Here is a 14,965-nt window from a genome sequence, read left to right on the forward strand (position 1 = left end):
CGGCCCTTCGAGCCTGCACCACAATTATTAACATTCTCCTACACCCACTAGGGACAATTTTTACATTTTACCAAACCAATTCACCTCCAAACCTGTACGTCTTTGGAGTGAGGGAGGAATCCGAAGATCTCGGAGAAAACCCATGCAGGTCACGGGGAGAACGTACAAACTCCGTACAGACAGCACCCATAGTTGGGATCGAACCCGGGTCTCTGACGTTGCATTCACTGTAAGGCAGCAGCTCTACCGCTTTGCCACTGTGCTGCTCTGATTCACTTGATTCAGTACCATCGCCTGAATCCAAAGATGAAGAATAAGCTAATTTTATTTTTCTCAATTATTTACAAAGTAAAAAACTACAAAATAAGTGAAATATTTAATTGTATATTGCAAATTAATAAAAGCTAATAAGCTTGTTAATATATTACTTTTACCTGTCGCATCATCGCCTTAAAGGCCATGGATCGTAGTCTCAGAGTCATTGTCTCACCAGACTTACCAAACATGAATCCCTGTCAACAGAGATAACATGAGGATGGTGAAAGTACAATCATTGCCACCAAAATCAATCTTGAAGTCAGTTCAAATGAAAGATCATTGGCATGAAAAATTAACTCAATTTCCACAGTTATGTCTCTCCCTTCCTCCACCCCCTGAGCCTTTCGTGGCATTTTCTGTTTTCATTTAAAATGAGAAAAGATGATAAAATCTTGGTGAGATTGCACAAAGGATTCTGAAAGAACTAAAAGTCCAGGAAGCAAACATTTCTGGGACCATGGGAGTGTGCATGCCACCAACATCCTTGGAGTACTGCTACTTGCTTTCCTTGTGATTTCAGTAATTGCCACTACAGAGGCATCCTTCACTGGGATGAATCCTTCACTGGGAAGCCTCAGGGATTCAGTCAGAGAGTTGTAAATCCGTGGAATTCACTGCCTCAGAAGGCATTGGAGGACAATTCTCTGAACGCATTCAAGAGGGAGCTAGATAGAGCTCTTAAGGATAGCGGAGTCAGGGGGTATGGGGAGAAGGCAGGAACGGGTTACTGATTGAGAATGATCAGCCATGATCACATTGAATGGTGGTGCTGGCTCGAAGGGCCGAATGGCCTACTCCTGCACCTATTGTCTATTGTCTATATATTTTTTAAAGAAATTTTGCCCACAATTCATATTAGGGAATTTGTTTTGATTATTGGGGTGCTGACCATTAGAAAACAAAATGTAGGAACATTAAAAAACACAGTAGTCAAATTGGCTTTTTGTGCCTTCCCCATCCTTTAGTAAGACCACAGCCGATCTTTATTTCAAGGACCTTTCCCACACTGACCTTGATTTTGTCAACATCTAAAATTCTACTCATCTCTGTTTTAAATTAATTCAACAACTGATTCTCCACAGCCCTCCTGGGTAGAGAATTCCAAAGACTCACCGTTTTATGGGTGAAGATTTTCCTCTGCATTTTTATTCTGAAAGACCAACCCTTTACTTTGTGACCCTAGTGAGCGTGTAGGTTTATTGGGAGAGGGCAAAGATTTAAAATAGATTTAAGAGGCAATCTGCTTATGAAGAGCAAGGTCGGTGTATGGAACATGCTGCCAGAGGAAGTGGTAGAGGTATATCTAATTACAAAGTTTAAAAGATATTTGGTCAAGTACATGGATTGAATAGGTTTAGGGGGATATTGGCAAATGCGACCAGCTCAGTTAGGCATCTTGGTTGGCAAGGATGAGCTGGGCAGAAAAGCCTTTTCCAGACTGTCTTCTTCTTATGCCCACACATGCTAGGTATTGTGTTTCATCCAAAACTGAACACAACTCTCAGCAATATCTTTGTCTCCTGTGAGGTCCTCAGCTTTGCATTCGTGCTCCAATAGAGGACATCTCAATAGGTGCTCCATAGTTTGTGGTTCAGTGCCACTTACGCAGATGACGGCACGGTAGCGCAGCGGTAGAGTTGCTGCTTTACAGCGAATGCAGCGCCGGAGACTCAGGTTCGATCCTGACTACGGGTGCTGCACTGTAAGGAGTTTGTACGTTCTCCCCGTGACCTGCGTGGGTTTTCTCCGAGATCTTCGGTTTCCTCCCACACTCCAAAGACGTACAGGTATGTAGGTAAATTGGCTGTAAAAATTGTCCCTAGTGGGTGTAGGATAGTGTTAATGTACGGGGATCACTGGGCGGCACGGACTTGGTGGGCCGAAAAGGCCTGTTTCCGGCTGTATATAAACATAGCACAAAAAGTAAGGAAATTTGTGTTTGGTAGATTATTTCTTTGTTGTAACAATGCTTCTTGGCAATAAATCTTATACCGTTGGAAAGCCTGTTTATTTCCCTTTTAAATGGTGCCACATTTGTAAGGAACATGCATTTGTGGGATGAGCAGCAGAGCTGAGTATGTGGGTTGCGCCCATGAAAAATCTGCCAAATCTTTGCCAATGCCAAACAGCTTATTCTGCCATTGACTTGTTCGGTGTTGTTTGGTGGATTGGATGATTGAAGTCTGAAGAAACAAGACATATTGGCAATTTAACAATTTATTCATTTAATAAACAGGTGCCTCAGTAGCGTGTGGAAGAACCATACACAGCCACAACAGCCTGGCACCTCCTCCTCATGCTGGTCACCAGCCTGGTCACACACTGTTGTGGGATGGCATCCCATTCTTCAACCAGCATTTGTCGCAAGTCAGCCAATGTGGTTGTGTTGGTCACTCTGGCACGAACAGCACGCCCAAGCTGATCCCACAAGTGTTCAATGGGGTTGAGGTCAGGACTGCTGGCAGGCCATTCCATCCTCTCCACTCCCAAATTCTGGAGGTAGTCTCTGAGAAACCCTGCTCTGTGGGGGCGAGCATTGTCATCTTGGAGGATAGAGTTCGGTCCCAGACTGTGGAGATATGGGATCGCCACTGGTTGCAGAATCTCATCTCGATATCTCTGCATTGAGATTACCTCCAATGATGACAAGCCTCGTTTTTCCAGTGAGGGTGATGCCGCCCCACACCATCACACTGCCTCCACCAAAAGATGTTACTCTATCGGTGCAGCAATCAGCATAGCGTTTTCCGCGTCTTCTCCACACTTTGACCCTATGATCCAACTGCCGTAGGCAGAATCTGGACTTATCGCTGAACATAACGTTCCTCCACATGTTCAGGTTCCAGTGCACGTGTTGCCGACACCAGCGCAAACGGGCCTGATGGTGAAGGGCAAACCTTGACTGCAAATCTGTAGAAGACAGCCTACGGTTCCTAAGTGCTGACAGGGTGAGGAAACGGTCTTCTTCGGGTGTCGTCTTCTTGGGACACCCACTTCGCGGCCTGTCTCTGACATCCTCCGTTATATGGAACTTGGCCTTCACTTTGGAGATGGTACTAGGGCTCACTCCAAATAATGCCGCAACTTAGTTTTGCGGAACACCAGCTTGAAGTTGCCCTATCGCACGGGCCCTATCCAGATCAGTCAAACGTGGCATGCCGATTCTTGGAGCAGACACCTACTGACCACTGTAGCAGGGCCCATGCTCACAGATGCTGCCAATCAGGCACCTGATTGTCAGCACCTGGGGTACCAGAAGCTCAAAACAAGAGTCAATAGCAACAGCAGGATAAGCTGTTTGGCATTGGCAGAGAAGATTTGGCAAATTTTTCATGGGCGCAACCCATATACTCAGCTCTGCTGCTCATCCCACAAATGCATGTTCCTTACAAATGTGGCACTATTTAAAAGGGAAATAAACAGGCTTTCCAACGGTATAAGATTTATTGCCAAGAAGCATTGTTACAACAAAGAAATAATCTACCAAACACAAATTTCCTTACTTTTTGTGCTATGTTTATATGATATGATATGATATGAAGTCTTCAGTGTCTATATAACCCCACTTCTTGAGAGTCATTTTACAACGACCAGTACCAGCTCTCAGTCTGTTGAGGTATTTCCATTCAGCCCAGCTTGATTTGGCCCCAGGAGGAAGTTGTTCTTTGGCACTTATGGACATGGATGTCGTTGATGGGAAATTGGCTAGTCTCTCTTCCCATAATGCAACTCTAGTACCTTCAGCTTCACCATTTGGTTCAACTTCGTTGAGGAAGCTTTTCCTGGATTTTAGCTGACTCTTTGCGGGTTCATTGCCGAATAGGGGATGTTGTACATTGGTGGTCTGGCGATGGCATTCTCTACTGCTTGCTGCACTACGACGAAACTCTGGTGGTGCTACACCAGACAGTATGTATAGGCTGTCAGTTGATGTTGGTCTAAGACATTCAGTGATAAGGCGGCAGGTTGTATTGACGGCTAGATCAATCTTCTTCACATAGGCTGATCTTTCACAGATTGTTGAGTAGCAAAGGGCCAAGGCAGTTGATCGGAGAGTGTCAAGACTTGCGCCCCACCTTGTTCCAGTAAATTTGCTGACAATGTTGTTTCTTGCACAGACTTTAGCTTTTGTCTTCTCAACATGGGTCTTGAAGGAGAGACAACGATCTAAGATGACTCCTAGATATACTGGGTGATCGCAGTTTTCAAGAGGGGCACCAGACCAGGTGACATTCAGTCGGCGTTTGGCTTCTTGGTTGGGCAGATGGAATGCACACACCTATGTCTTTGATGGATTTGTACAGAGTTGGCTCTCTTAGTAGTAAGGTGTTAGTTTATTGAGGGCATTCAAGACTGCAAAACTCTATAGTTCTATGATTTCATGACCCCTGGTTTTAGATAGGTCAGCAAGGGGAAAAATCAACTCCACATGTCAAGAAAGAATTCTGTACTTTTCAATAGGTTACATCTTTCGCTCTTCTAAACACAAGGCGATTGATTGGAAATAGTCTAATCGCTACCTTTGGTGTCCATAATAAGCAAACCCAACCCTGCCCTCCCGAAACAGTAATCTCCTTTATGTGCTCCGCCATAAATAAGGCCCCAGTTCTTTTTAAAAGCAATCTACATAAAGCATTTACATCAAGGCATTTGGACCTACTTTATTTTTGTGGGTTGCAGAATAGCATTTCTACTTAAAAAGGTAAGCCAGCACTCCAACAATCCTCGCCGGTCCAGCTTTTAGGCTTTTAGACAGCATTGCAGACTCTGAACAGTTCCAACTTTTAAGAAAACTTATTTATGACTGAGAGCACATATTTCCATGTTAAAGGAGATTACTGTATTGTATAGCAGTTTGGGTTGGGGGTGGGGGGGAAGGGGGGAGCTAATTGTGAACACTGAGTATAGGGATTGGGATCATTTCAAAACAATCGACACGTCTGCTGGTGAAGGAGCAGTCACGTTATCAGTCCAATTTTAAGAACACCGCTACTTCAATAACAGCAGGCAGAAACTCTGAAATTATATTCCTGACTTTCAATGGTTTAGGTTTAAATCAATAATAAATTAAACCAAGTGCATGACCCATGCAAGTTTTGCTCCTGCAGTTTGTGATGTTATCTAAACCTTTCAGCTTTGTTACCCACTCCATCCAATATCTCACTTATTCAGCAAAATGTTCTTTAGCACGTACCTGCAGAAAAAAAGTAACGAAGGAGATACCTCCTATCGCTAAGAATAAAAGGGAATACAACGTAGTCTCACGACGTATAACATTCTTGTCTGTTTTGCCAAAAACCTGTGTGGAATTAAAAGAAATATAATCAACTAGTGATTGCAAAAAGAAAAGAACATAAGAAATAGTCTGATGATATTCCCAGCCCAAAACGTAATGTGGAGGTGGACAAAATCATGAGAGGAATAAATTGGGTAGATGCACAGTCTCTTCCCCCAAGTAGGGGAATCGAGAACCAGAGGCCATAGGTTTAAGGTGAGGGAGAAATATTTAATAAGAACCTGAGGGGTACCATTTTCACACAAAGGGTGCATGGAACGAGTTGCCGGAGGAGGTAGTTGAGGCAGGTACTATAGCAACATTTAAGAAACATTTAGACAGGTTTAGAGAGATATGGGCCAAATGCAGACAGGTGGGACTGGTACAGGTGGGACACATTGGCCAGTGTGGACAGGTTGTGTCGAAGGGCAAGTTTCCACGCTGTAAGACTCTATGACTCTGCTCATGTTCTCGATTGACACGGCCTGATCTGCATTTTGTGCCTTTCATTGGTAAACCAGCATCTGCAGTTCTTATTTCCAAATAGGACGAGGGCATCCAGGGCCTCCGATCCTGCACGGCCACTGGTAAAGAACATGGCTTAACTGCAACCTCAGATTCATTTGCCACTTGGCAGTAACCAAATATTTTTTAACTCCTTAAATGTCTATGCCAGTGAAACCACAAAGAACTGTTTATCTGGCGGGACTGTCATATGTTGAAAGACTGGAGCGACTAGGCTTGTGTACATTGGAATTTAGAAGGATGAGAGGAGATCTTATCGAAACGTATAAGATTATTAAGGGGATGGACACGTTAGAGGCAGGAAACATGTTCCCAATGTTGGGGGAGTCCAGAACAAGGGGCCACAGTTTAAGAATAAGGGGTAGGCCATTTAGAACTGAGATGAGGAAAAACTTTTTCAGTCAGAGAGGCGTGAATCTGTGGAATTCTCTGCCTCAGAAGGCAGTGGAGGCCAATTCTCTGAATGCATTCACAAGAGTGCTAGATAGAGCTCTTAAGGATAGCAGAGTCAGGACGTATGGGGAGAAGGCAGGAACGGGGTACTGATTGAGAATGATCAGCCATGATCACATTGAATGGCGGTGCTGGCTCGAAGGGCCAAATGGCCTCCTCCTGCACCTATTGCCTATTGTCTATTATCTTTGGAATAAAGTGGATGAGCAAAGTATCAAGGAAGATGCCCAAGAATTCACTGGAGATTTTCTGTCAGCAAACCGGAGGACAAGACTGTTAATGAAAACTGGTGCACTTTTAACAATGCGATCATACATTTGGTTAAGAAACATGTTCCAAGCAACCAAGTAAAAGGCAAGCAACGTCCACCTTGGTTTACACAGAAACCCAAAAGACTTAGTAGAAAAAAGGAGCGCTATTATTTGAAGGCCGTAAAGCACGGTGAACAACAACACTGGAACCAATTCAAGAAAATCCATAATATGGTTGACAAGGAACTTCGTAAAGCTAGCAGAGAGTATGTTGCTAACCTGTCTTCTGCTGATGACACAAAGAAATTCTGGAACTACATAAGATCTTGTAGAAAAGACAATGTTGGCATTCAGACACTGAAGATTGGAAATGAGATATTTGTAGACGACCAATACAAAGCTGACAAACTCGCTGACCAATTTCAAAGTGTTTTCTTAAATGAAGACCTAAACCTTCCCTCATTACCAACCAGTCCATATCCAGATGTGCCAGACTTGGAGATCACTGTTGATGGTGTCGAGAAATTGCTTGCCTCGCTTCAAACAAACAAGGCTGCTGGACCAGACGAATTACCAAATGTTACCCTGAAGATTGCTTCAGCTGAGTTAGAACCTGCCCTGCAGTTCATCTTTAAACAGAGTTTGGACCAAAGCACATTGCTTGACGACTGGAAGAGAACAAATATTTCTCCCATCTATAAGAAAGGCTGTAAGTCCGACCCAGTTAACTACCATCCCATTTCATTGACGTGCGTCTGTTGTAAACTAATGGAACACGTCATTGACAGCCAGATTATGAAATTCCTGATATCACAAAACACTCTCACTAATGCTCAACATGCTTTTTAGAAAATCCAGATCCTGTGATACACAATTGATTGCAACTCTTCATTACTTGACTTCAAACCATACTAATCACCAGACGACTGACATCGCCATCCTGGACTTCAGTAAGGCATTTGATGTTGTGCCCCACCAGCGTTTATTGCTGAAGCTCAAGTATTACGGTATTAGGAACAAAACACTTCTGTGGATCAAAGCTTTTCTCACTGACCGTCTCCAGAGGGTTATAGTCAACGGTTGAGCATCAACATGGAAACCAGTCCTGAGTGGTGTCCCTCAGGGCACTGTATTGGGCCTGCACCTTTTTAACCTATTCATAAATAACATTATTGAAGTTGTTAAATCTACCACAAGACTGTTTGCAGACAACTGCAACATATATAAAGCCATCAATTCTGAAGAAGATGAAACTTCGTTTCAGTCTGACCTCACAAGCCTTGTTAATTGGTCCAAAGCATGGGGCATGAGTTTTAATGCATCAAAATGTAAAGTGTTGAGGGTGTCCAGGAAACGTAAACCAGGATCGGCAACGTATTCTATCCTTGACCAAACCTTACAGGAAGTCACCAAAGACAAATATCTTGTTGCCTTTATACAAAACAACCTGAAGTGGGATAAGCAGTCACATTATGCTGCAAACAAAGCCGCGAAGATGCTCAACTTCGTCCAGAGAAACTTCCACCTTTGTTCCAAATCTGTTAAATAAAATTTGCGCCAAACAATAGTCCCTCTGCTGCTTGGAACCCCCGTATCAAGAAAAATGAAGATTTTCTTCAAAATGTTCAACAAAGAGCAGCCCGGTTTGTGTATGGCGATTTCAGACGACAATCCAGTGTAACCAAAATGCTCACCGAATTAAACTGGGACTCCCTTGAAACCAGACGCCAGATGCTCAGATTGGCTACCCTTCACAAGATCATCAACAAAGACAACGACCTCGACACTGACTTGTACAAGAGGAAATTTGAAGATTTGTGATATGAATGAACACAATGACTGAGCCTTTATAGCAGATCCAAGATGTAGAAATCCAAAAGTTCACAACCCTGAGTGAAAAAAAATCTCATCTCAGTCCTAAAATGGCCTTCATCTTATTTTCAAACTCTGCCCCTAATGCTGGGCTCCTCAGCCAGATGAAACATCTTCTCTGCATCGAAACTGTCAAGCCCTTTCCAAAATTTTGTAAGTTCTGATGTGATCTTTTCTTATTTTGCTAAACTCTGGGGAATATAGTCATAGTTTACTCAATTTCTCCTCAAACAGCGAACCTGCCATTCTTGGCATTGTTCAGGAAATCTTTGCTACACTCCCTCCCTGGCACCCCTGTGAATATTTCTGAAATGGTCACTTTCTCACCAGACCCTTGATTCTCTTCATTCATCTACCAGATTTTGCATGACTCTGTGAAGGTGGACGCCAAGTATTTCTTTAATTCATTTGTCATTTTCTCACTTCATATTATAAATTCCATTGTTTCTGTAAAGCGCCCTCATTTTTAAAATTCTTTATGCATGTCATATCATATCATATCATATATATACAGCCGGAAACAGGCCTTTTCGGCCCTCCAAGTCCGTGCCGCCCAGTGATCCCCGTACATTAACACTATCCTACACCCACTAGGGATAATTTTTACATTTACCCAGCCAATTAACCTACATACCTGTACGTCTTTGGAGTGTGGGAGGAAACCGAAGATCTCGGAGAAAACCCACGCAGGTCACGGGGAGAACGTACAAACTCCTTACAGTGCAGCACCCGTAGTCAGGATCGAACCTGAGTCTCCGGCGCTGCATTCGCTGTAAAGCAGCAACTCTACCGCTGCGCTACCGTGCCGCCCTTGCTTCGACCAAGACGACTGTGAAGGGCAGGCTAGAAATTGAGATGGATAATGGGTGGAGAGGATGGGAAGGGTGCTTGGTAAATGGTCATAGTGGAGGGGGACGGGGAGGTAGGTTGTATCGGTGCAAATCCGCTGTGAGACTGTTGGTGGAGGCCGGAACTGCAACCACGATGAGGGAGCATTTGCTATCACAATCCATAACCAGTGTAGACAGGGGGTGGGGGGATGGAGGGTGTTAAGATGCCCGAGAGAGATCTTTATTCCTGCACTGTACTCCTTGCAGGACTGGAGTCGGCTCAATTATCTTGCCCTTAAGTTATGGCGAAGCACGTTTGAAGAGAAAGAGACCGTCACAGTGCTTTTGACAGATACAAGGAACCAAAATCACAGATGTGGCATCTGAGGGAACACTGGATGTCACAGAAGGCTGTGGAAGCCAAGTCAATGGATAGTTTTATGGCACAGATTGATAGATTCGTGATTAGTTCGGGTGTCGGGGGTTATGGGAGAAGGCAGGAGAATGCGGTTGAGAGGGAAAGATAGATCAACCATGCTTGAATGGAGGAGTAGATTTGATGGGCCAAACGGCCTAATTCTGCTCCTATAATTTATGAACTTATGGACGTCACTGTACATATTTGGATTAGAGACCATATTAAACAATGTTAAAACATAGAAACAAGGAACTGCAGATGTTGGTTTACACAAAAGGACTCAAAGTGCTGGAGTACCTCAGTGGGTCAGGCAGCATCCCTGGCGAGCAGGGATAGGTGGTCGGGATCCTTCTTCACACCCAGTCTGATGAAGGGTTTCAACCCGAAATGTCACCTCTTCCGGAGATGCTGCCTGATCCACTGAGTTACTCCAGCACTTTGTGTCCTTTATAACAATAGTAAACTTACCCCGATAATCATTGAAAAAATTATGGCAAAGGCAGGCTGCAAGATCCCATTTATAACAGCACAGAATGTTCCTATTAGTAGATAAGGCCATTCCTTTTGGTTCATCCTGAGGACCCTAAAAAAGGACACGTTGGGTAGATCCTCATCCTGAAAAATACAATATTTCATTATGTATACTGATATAGAACAACATTTCAAAATACACCTTTCATACCTTGTTATTTCAAAATGTAAGAATTAATTCATAACTTCAGGATGAGGAATCAATGAACAGTAATTCTGGTTTCACATTGCATGATGACGGGGAATCAATTACACAAATTTACCGATTAGATATTACAATAATTAACAATGGGGTTAAATGGCAAAATTTATGGAATCAATGAGGTGGATCATAAACAGCAGAACCAATGCAACGCCGTGCGGTGGGAGAACCGTGACAAGCTGCAGCCAGACTCACCAGTAGGCCCGGCTCACCCGCCATGGACCCACCTCGAAGGCCCAGCTCTCCAATCCACGGACCGAGAACCCACCCAGAAGGCCAAAGAGGAGGGAGTCGGCAACTGTGGATGATCATCTCTTTACGGCAGAAGATTGCCCCCCAACGTACCTCGTCCATACCCGTCAACAGGACTGGCTCGCCCGTCCAGGGATGAGGGGATCGGATGGAGGGCCCGGAAGTAGCCTGGCTGTGGGAGGTAGTGCAGTGTCTTGACGGTGAAGTGGGCTGCTGGAGGCCCTGCAACAGCCTGGAGCTCGGCTGAGCCGGGCGACACTCCAAGAGGCCGAGTGCGTGGATGCAGTCTGGCTGCAGCAGTGAAGGACACCACGGCTAGGTTTGGCCAGGCCGACCGTGTGATGCCATCTGGACAATGGGCCTTTATGGTCAGTCTAAAAACCCTGCACTTACAATAACTGGAAATAGCATCAAAAACTGGCGACTCTGCATACTGTCTCAGTGTTGTACTGCTATACACCTCTGCTGTATCTGAGGAGCTTATCTAAGAGGTATCTAGGTGCTTATTTATAGTGATAGTTGCACTGATCTGTATAGAAAAATAAATCTCACTGTACCTTGGCACATGTGACAATAAAGTACCATTGAAAAAACATAAACACACTGGATGATAGGTCAATGACATCTGATGCTCTTTCCACAGATGCTGCTGAAATCTACAGTATTTCCAGAATTTTCTGCCTTTATTACTATCAACAGTTTTGTGGTCAGCAATCATGCACGGAACTGTTGTTAGTAATAAAGGCAGTAAGCCCTAATTTCCAGCTCATAGTCCTTGCAGGCAGCATTTTTTAACGCATTGTTGGGTTAAGTTGAATTTGAACCCAGGTTCATGCTGTTCTAACTAATTGTACGCAGGAGATTCATGCTTTTAATAACTATGCATTATTATGAATGTTTGAAACCTATAATACAAATTAACATATTACCAAATTGAATCATCAAAAACAGCATTGAACTCTTCCTTTACCTCTTCATCTTATCAATGTTTACAATAGGATAAAAATAGAATGAATGATAATTTATTTTGTGCAAGAGGACTGACGGGAGAATTAACAAGCAATGCACTCAAAGTACCTTTGATGCAACGTTTAAAACCCAAATACATTTAAAATGCAGATTATATTCTCATTGATAACATTAATGTGAATCCTACCTGTGCATCATCAATTGCATCTGTCTTCTCTGTAGCTGTTTCTGCCTTTTTTACACTAACTTGCTTGGACTGTCCAGGCAGTATCTTTTTGGTGCTTTCTGCTTCTGTTTTAGCATCATTTCTCACTTGATCTTCATTTTCACGCTTAAAAGTCTGAAATAAAATTAAAAATATTAATATGTGTACAGTTTTTCTTTTAGTAAAATTAAACCTATGTGTGTGATTTGATTTATAGTTTAGTTTAGAGATACAGCACGGAAACAGGCCCTTCAGGCAAACGAGTCCACGCCGACCAGCGATTGCCACAAACTGGCACAATCCCTTACACTTGGACAATTTATAACTCTACCAAAACCAATCAACCTACAAACCTGTACGTCTTTGGAGTGTGGGAGGAAACCGGAGCTCCCGGAGAAAACCCTTGTGGTCACGGGAAGAATATACAAACTCTGTACAGACAGCACCTGGATCAGGATCAAACCCAGATCTCTGGCGCTGTAAGGCAGCAACTCTACTGCTGTGCCACCGTGCCCCCCCCCCCCCAACTAAATAGTTACCTAAGATGAAACTGATTATTCCTTCATCAGTAGTACCTGTGTGGTGACCAGGTTGTAATAGATCCCCTTTGTTTCCATCAGTTGTTCATGGGTTCCCAGCTCTGCAATTACACCGTCTGCCAATCCTGCAATGATGTCTGCGTTTTGAACAGTTGACAGGCGATGAGCAATTACTATTGTAGTGCAGCCTTTTCGTACCTTTGAGTGAATATAGAACATATCATAAGTTTGTGAGATGCTTCCAACTGAATATCAGTGTTCTTTTCTTAATTCTAAAAACTCCACTCTTGTGTATCAACTTCTTAAATTCTTTGGTTCAATTAACTATTATTCTTGCTCTGTGTCAGAGGATAGTAGGGTACTGGTGTTGGACAGTTGTGGCCCGGGATATTGGTGGTGCTGGATGGTGGTGGTGTCAGGGCCGTCTTAACGCATGGGCCTGATGGGCACTTGCCCGGGGCCCCACGAGCATAGGGGCCCCATGCTGATCTGTGTATGTTAAGTGACTTGCAATAAATAAATACTACTTTAAAAATATAGGTTCAATAAGTGCTTTTTTCGCAACATTTTCGGTCCCTAAGTGCTTCTCACAGTGATCTGTAAGTGCTTTTCGCAACAATGTAGCACCCTAAGTCCATCGCTAAGTGCTTTTCGGTAAGTGCTTTTCGCCGGCACGAAGGGGGGGGGGGGCTGGTAGGGAAAGGGGGTGGGGGAGAGGAACGGTAGGGGCCCCAGTACACTGCTTTGCCCGGGGGCCCATAATGCTGTAAAAACGGCCCTGGGTGGTGTGGGTGGTGATGGGGTGCTGTCTGTGCAAGGAAATTATGGGGGTGTAGGGCGGTAGCTCGGGATGGTGACGCAGAGCAATGGTGTGAAGTTGTGGCATTGGCAGTGTGGGGTGGTGCGAGAGGCGGCACAGAGACTGAAACCCTGTGGTGTGGCGCCAGCGTGATGCAAAGCAGGTGTGAGGTGGCGCATTGGTTGTGCAGAGTGATGGTGGTGAAGGGAGAGATGACTTTGTTTTCACAGTGAAAACGTGAACCACACTTACTATTTTGTAACAAGCCTCCAGCAACACAACCAGGCTCACAATGCCAGTGTGGAGAGACCATCAGTACCTTGTCTAGTGCAACCTGGACTGTAGCTTCACTCTCAGCGTCTAATGCAGACGTTGCTTCATCCAGCAGCAGGATTTTGGGATTGCGAACCAGTGCACGTGTAATGGCAATTCTTTGCTTCTGGCCTCCGCTGAGCTGAGTGCCTCTTTCTCCAACTAATGTATTGAATTTCTGCAGCAAAACGCAGGGTTAGAGCTCTTAGTAGGTTAACAATGGATTTTTTAATAAACAAAATGTAACATATCAGCTTTTAAAAACCCACATGAACCTAACAGCTACCTGAAGGCTTCCACCTTTCATGGTGATCAGCCCAAATAATGCATATTCACATTAGAAAGGCGTGACCTGAACTCTTTTTACGCACGGTTTGAGACGGGTAACACCACCAGCTCGCCGTCTAAAAACAGCACCGAAGGGGCGCTGGCTAGCGAGGCTGGAGGGGGATCCACCGCAGGGGATGTGCACACATTCTCGGTGTCCGAGCATGAGGTGAGGTGGGCTCTGACGCGTGTGAACACGAGGAAAGCTGGAGGCCCAGGTGGTATATCTGGGCGAGTACTAAAGTCTTGTGCTACTCAGCTTGCTCCAGTGCTCACCACAATATTCAACCTCTCCTTGGCAAAGTCCGTGGTCCCTGCATGCTTCAAAAGATCCATCATTGTACCGGTGCCAAAGAATGCCTCTCCAGCGTGTTTAAATGACTACCGACCGGTGGCCCTCACCTCGGTTGTCATGAAATGCTTGGAGAGGCTAGTCAAGAAGCACATCTGCGCCCTCCTTCCTCGCAACATGGACCCACTACAGTTCGCATACCGTCCGAACAAGTCCACGGGTGATGCGGTCTCCCAGGTTCTACACACCGCTCTCTCTCATCTGGACAGCCAGGGGGGCTATGTGAGGATGCTGTTCATTGACTTTAGTTCAGCATTCAACACAATAGTCCCCAGCAGACTGGTTGAGAAGCTGCTGGAACTGGGGCTTAGCACCCCTCTGTGTGCCTGGGTCCTGGACTTTCTCACTGCCAGGCCCCAAGTGGTCAGGATGGGGGAACACACATCTAGCTCCCTCACCCTGAACATAGGATCCCCCCAGGGCTGCGTCCTTAGCCCCCTACTGTACTCCCTGTACACACATGACTGTAGGGCCAGGTTCAGCTCAAACTCCATCATCAAGTTTGCTGATGACACTGTGGTGGTGGGCCGGATCT

The 14,965-nt window shown here is 44.7% G+C and overlaps 1 protein-coding gene across 1 annotated transcript in view; it reads right to left on the bottom strand.

Annotated features, from left to right (window-relative positions):
* Nucleotides 1-14,965, bottom strand: part of LOC144609354 (ATP-dependent translocase ABCB1-like) — a 104,154-nt gene that overhangs the window by 39,308 nt on the left and 49,881 nt on the right. The window contains exons 13-18 of the mRNA XM_078427806.1: nt 13,759-13,929; nt 12,677-12,838; nt 12,084-12,236; nt 10,411-10,557; nt 5,513-5,617; nt 435-512 (exon numbers count right to left, since the gene is read on the bottom strand). Coding sequence (XP_078283932.1) covers nt 435-512; nt 5,513-5,617; nt 10,411-10,557; nt 12,084-12,236; nt 12,677-12,838; nt 13,759-13,929 — 816 coding nt within the window. The remainder of the gene's footprint in view (nt 1-434; nt 513-5,512; nt 5,618-10,410; nt 10,558-12,083; nt 12,237-12,676; nt 12,839-13,758; nt 13,930-14,965) is intronic.

Source organism: Rhinoraja longicauda, chromosome 2 (genome assembly GCF_053455715.1).
Source record: "Rhinoraja longicauda isolate Sanriku21f chromosome 2, sRhiLon1.1, whole genome shotgun sequence".
Lineage (NCBI taxonomy): Eukaryota > Metazoa > Chordata > Chondrichthyes > Rajiformes > Arhynchobatidae > Rhinoraja > Rhinoraja longicauda.